This window comes from Helobdella robusta (genome assembly GCF_000326865.2).
Source record: "Helobdella robusta unplaced genomic scaffold HELROscaffold_1431, whole genome shotgun sequence".
NCBI lineage: Eukaryota > Metazoa > Annelida > Clitellata > Rhynchobdellida > Glossiphoniidae > Helobdella > Helobdella robusta.
The window spans coordinates 1-848 of NW_008703800.1; the positions used below are offsets into that span (position 1 = coordinate 1).

At 35.8% G+C, this 848-nt stretch overlaps 1 protein-coding gene across 1 annotated transcript in view; it reads left to right on the plus strand.

The window, feature by feature from the left end:
* Positions 1-766: 766 nt before the first annotated feature.
* HELRODRAFT_184610 (hypothetical protein) overlaps positions 767-848 on the plus strand; it is a gene marked incomplete at both ends in the record, with an annotated part of 2,229 nt that continues 2,147 nt past the window's right edge. The window contains one exon of the mRNA XM_009014947.1: positions 767-810. Coding sequence (XP_009013195.1) covers positions 767-810 — 44 coding nt within the window. The remainder of the gene's footprint in view (positions 811-848) is intronic.

The following is an 848-nucleotide window of genomic DNA, read 5'->3' on the forward strand; positions in this document are numbered from 1 at the left end:
CACACATACATGCACACGTACACACACACAAACACACTTGAAAAAATCCGCGAATGGAAACCAATAATATTCAACCATCACATATAAATATATGAACAAACTAGCAAACACACACACGCGTTCAATCATACAGACATACATATTATGCATATAAGTATATATACGTACGTACATATATTATAAATAGACACACGCATACCGCTGAAACAAAAAACGTACACAATACGTCATAAAATATCTCCGTCCAATCAACAGCCGACATAAATGTGACGTCAAAAGTCACGTGGGGTCACGTGATCATTTCTCATTGGTCAGTTCGTTTTGAGGCCTTTTGATTGACGCGTACTAAAATGACGTCACACAAGTACTGAGAAGATACTGCTTGCTACAACACACTTTTTTCTTTCCTCTCCTCCTTTGTTTTCTTGTTTTTCTGTTTTTTTTCGATTCTTTCTTTCCCTTTCGTTCTTTCTTTTTTCTTGTTCTCTCTCTCTCTCTCTCTCTCTAGACGTTTTTACCTTTTTAACACGAATTTTTTTGTCGTTATTTTTACAATCAACCAGTCAATCAATCAGTAAATCAATCAATCAATAATTCAATCAACCTTCCAATCAATTATTCAACCAATCAATCAATCATCCAACCAATCAATCAATCAATCAATCAATCATCCAACCAATCAAACAGTTAGAGTTAGAGAATAGAACTTCCTCTCGGCCAGGATATCCCAGCCACACTGGCCACTCACAACGAAATAATATCCAAGATGTTTTGCATGTGCTTGCTAGAACCGAAAATATCAACTATAAGGTACTTATGATGATGACGATGTTATGATGGCGATGTTA